Genomic DNA, 4,150 nt, shown 5'->3' on the forward strand with positions numbered 1-4,150 from the left:
TTATTGTAACTAGGTTTCAGCCATCTCTACAGCCATGATACTATTGGAAATTACATAATCCCTATTTATGTTTCATTGTAATGCTACTGCTACAAACCGGACTACCACTACATCAAGATACTGTGAAATTACAAACAGGAAAAAGCCTATGGCTTTTTCTTAATTGGATTAGTAAGAGACAATCTGGGTAATACCTATGATAATGACGTCATTGATCAATCTTGATCATGAAATTATATCTGATGAAACTTACATATTCTGCATTTACGATGAACCATATCGATCCTTTTATGTACTTGTACCTACCCCTGGAGCCACCGTATATGAGTTACTATTGGCGAGAGATCGTTCTTTACTATAACTCTTACTAGGTTGCTAGCTACCGCTGTAACCCGGATGTAGCTACCCCTGGAGCCACTGTATATCAGTTACTCTTGGCAAAAGATCGTTCTTTATTGTAATATAAGAGGCAGCCTGGCCGAGTGGTCCAAGACACTGATGTTAGCCACCAGTCTCTTCGGAGGCGTGGGTTCAAATCTTACCGCTGGTATACGATTATGTTTGAAAGACTGCAGTGTGAAAAGACATCAAAAATGCAGTTTTTGGTGGAAAAATTTATTCTCTTTTAGAAATAATTTATTTTAGTTACTATAAATTTTTACCCAATTAATTTCCTTTAAAATGAGCTATTGAACAACCCTCTACGATGTTCCAATGCCAAGCTATATCTGGAAAAGAAAAAAGAAAAAAAGAAAAAAAAAATATCCCGTTTAGGCAGAATGTTGTAGTAGCTGCCACTTTTCTTGATTTTCAAGCCAATATATTTCCCTTGGTGTTCAAGCCAAGGGACATAAAGTTTCCTATACAGGGGTTTCCGACAAGGCGGTTCTAAGGGTGTACTTTTTGTTTTGATCTGACTCCTTTGTTAGGAACTATGGGTTTTTATATTTCTTAACATTGGACGTGATCGTCTCTTACTAGGTTGCTAGCTACCGCTGCAACCCGGATAACGTATAAAATTTGTACAGGCAAGAGGTCTTTGAGGTTTTAGAATTGTTGCAATGCCTTTTTAAAATATATTCAATTTTTTTGTAATTACCAGTTTTTGATTCTTTAGGAAATTAAATGTATTTCCTACTGAATCTATTCATAAATATTTGATTATTACAGCACGTCCGATTTCCAAAAACGATTTCTACTAAGTTTCAAACTTTTGGTTTTCTATTTTAGGGTTTTCAAATTGTTTTAACCATTTATCAAAATATATGTACTGGTAAATTATTTTTGCAATTACCAATTTTTGGTTCTTTCAACAATTAAATGTTTTTTCGTACATGAAAATCTTCAATTTTTCCTCATAAGCGTGACACCACTGTGCCCCGGCAGTCGGCACACGGCAGGTTTCTGTATATCTCTTTCCGTAATTCAATGTCTTTTCAAACTTTTGGTTTTCTTTTCTAAGGTTTTAGAATTGCTGTAATGCCTTGCTAAATCATATACAAATATTTTTGCAATTGCCAGTTTTTGTGTTCCTTAGGCGATTCAATATCTTTTCATACTGAATCCATTCATAAATATTTGATTTTTACAGCAAGTCGGATTTCTAACAGCGATTTCTGCTAAGCTTCAATTTTTTGGTTTTCTATTTCAGGGTTTTAAGATTGTTTTAATCCCATGTAAGAATACATACAAGGGTTTTTGCAATTACCGATTTTTTGCTCTTTAAGCAACTTAATGTTCTTCTCCATAAATGAAAATCTTAAATTTTTCCTTATAAGTGTTACGCCACCAGGCTCCGGCACTCAGCCCGTGGCAGGGTTCTATATATAGATTTGCACTGTCACTTGTCTTCTAAACACAGACAACTTGAGTCTTTTCTTGATTTCATGACGTCCAATCATGTACAAGATTGATGAATCACGTCATAATCTTAGGCTGCAACCATATATGATGCAAAAGTAAATGCGATATTATAATGTTATATATAGTTGCATCAGTCCATAATCGCTAATATTAGTATGCAAACTGGAAAAATATTTATAGTGTCGCAGCAATAATATTAATTTTTTGTTTCAAACTAGAGAAATACCTGAAAATTTATAAATTAGTTTGTTTTGAGTTTGATTTTTAATAAACGAAACTTTTATTTCATCTCTTGTTTCAAAGATATAATTGTCTCCTGGAACCAATTTTTTCGGTTCAACTTCTAAAGTACGTATCTTTAGTGCTATATTTTCGTAGAAATGAAATTCAATTTCTTATTTTATTTTAGTTTCTAGTTCAGAATTGCTAAGGTTATTATTTAAACTGCGAAAATATTTATTGTGTCTGAGAAATAATAATATTAATTTTAATTCAAACTAGAGAAATACCTGAACATTTTTAAATTAGTTTTGTTGTTTGTTCGATTTCATCAACAAAAGTTTAATTCTACCTCTCACTTCAAAGTTATAATTGTCTCCTGGAATCAAACTTTTTTGTGGCTCAACTTCTAAAGTGCGTATCTTTTGTGCTATATTTCCGTAGAAAACAAATCCACTTTTCTATTTTAGTTTTCAGTTCAGAATCTCTAAGGTTATTTTGTAAACTGAAAAAATATTTATGGTGTCCGAGCAATGCTTTTTATTTTTTATTTTAAACTAGAAAAATACCTGAAAATTTTAAAATTAGTTTTATTTTTTGATAGGATTTCGCTATTTGATACGTACCTTCAGCTTTTCACGTAATTTTATAGTAAGAATAACTAGGAAATTCGAAAAAAATGACGGAAAATTTAGTTCCAATTGTTATTGATAATGGATCAGGTGTTTGTAAAGCAGGATTCTCAGGAGATAATGCCCCAAAAACTGTGTTTCCTGCTGTGATTGGACGTCCAAAACATACGAGAGTGATGATTGATTCAGGTAGCCAGGATGCTTATGTAGGTGATGACGCTCAAGCAAAAAGGAAAATTTTGGAACTGAAGTATCCTATTGAGCGTGGGATTGTCTCAGATTGGGACGATATGGAAAAGATCTGGCATCATACCTTCTACAATGAACTTCGCGTTGCCCCAGAAGAGCATCCAGTGTTACTCACAGAGGCTCCTCTTAACCCGAAAGCCAACAGAGAAAAAATGACTCAGCTCATGTTTGAAACTTTTAAAACCCCTAAAATGCACGTTGCTATCCAAGCCGTACTTTCCCTCTACACATCTGGAAGAACCACTGGTATTGTTCTTGACTCTGGCGAAGGTGTGTCACAAGCTGTACCCATCTACAATGGTTATGTTCTTCCACATGCAATTTCAAAATTGAATCTTGCTGGTCGAGATTTGACCGATTATTTGATGAAAATTTTAACTGAGCGAGGATATGCCTTTACATCCACTGCCGAAAGAGAAATTGTTCGTGATATCAAAGAAAAACTTTGCTATGTTGCATTGGACTTCGAGCAGGAGATAGTAACTGCTGCCAGCTCAGCATCTCTTGAACAGAACTATCAGCTGCCTGATGGTCAAGTCATCACTATAGGTGATGAGAGATTCAGATGCCCAGAAGTCTTATTCCAGCCATCTTTTCTCGGTATGGAATCTTACGGGATTCACGAAACAACGTACAAAAGTATCATGAAATGCGACGGTGATATCAGACAGGATCTATTTAGAAACATCGTCTTGTCTGGTGGTTCTACAATGTTCCCTAGCATCGCTGACAGAATGCAAAAGGAAATTACTGCCCTTGCACCATCCACTATGAAGATCAAAGTTATTGCAATGCCTGAGAGAAAATACGCCGCATGGATAGGTGGATCTATCTTAGCTTCCGACTCAACATTCCAAAACAAGTGGATTTCTAAGCAGGAATACGATGAGTCTGGACCATCCATTGTTCACAGAAAATGCTTTTAACTTGCTTATGCCCGATAATAAACATGCCACAAAATGTGATTTTTGTTAATGAAATTCCACCGAAAGATGTGATCATCATTATCTTATGTTAACCTTGCTTAAACAGTGGATTAAGACTGACTTTAGATATTGGTTACCTTTCCTTAATCAGCTAGGAATTACAGTTTTTCTCGCTATCCAGTTTTTTTTCAAAATATCCGGGCTGCAGCAGTAGCTAGCAACCTAGAAAGAGATTCTCCAATATCCCTATATAGTATGCTA

General features: G+C 34.9%; 1 protein-coding gene across 1 annotated transcript; it reads left to right on the plus strand.

The window, feature by feature from the left end:
* Nucleotides 1-2,761: 2,761 nt before the first annotated feature.
* On the plus strand, nucleotides 2,762-3,889 carry LOC148943449 (actin, cytoplasmic 1-like). Its single transcript, XM_089101693.1, has one exon. The coding sequence runs from the start codon at nucleotides 2,762-2,764 to the stop codon at nucleotides 3,887-3,889; it is 1,128 nt and encodes a 375-aa protein (XP_088957819.1).
* Nucleotides 3,890-4,150: the final 261 nt, after the last annotated feature.

Source organism: Artemia sp. Qi Xiang Cuo, chromosome 15 (assembly GCF_049724085.1).
Source record: "Artemia sp. Qi Xiang Cuo chromosome 15, ASM4972408v1, whole genome shotgun sequence".
Lineage (NCBI taxonomy): Eukaryota > Metazoa > Arthropoda > Branchiopoda > Anostraca > Artemiidae > Artemia > Artemia sp. Qi Xiang Cuo.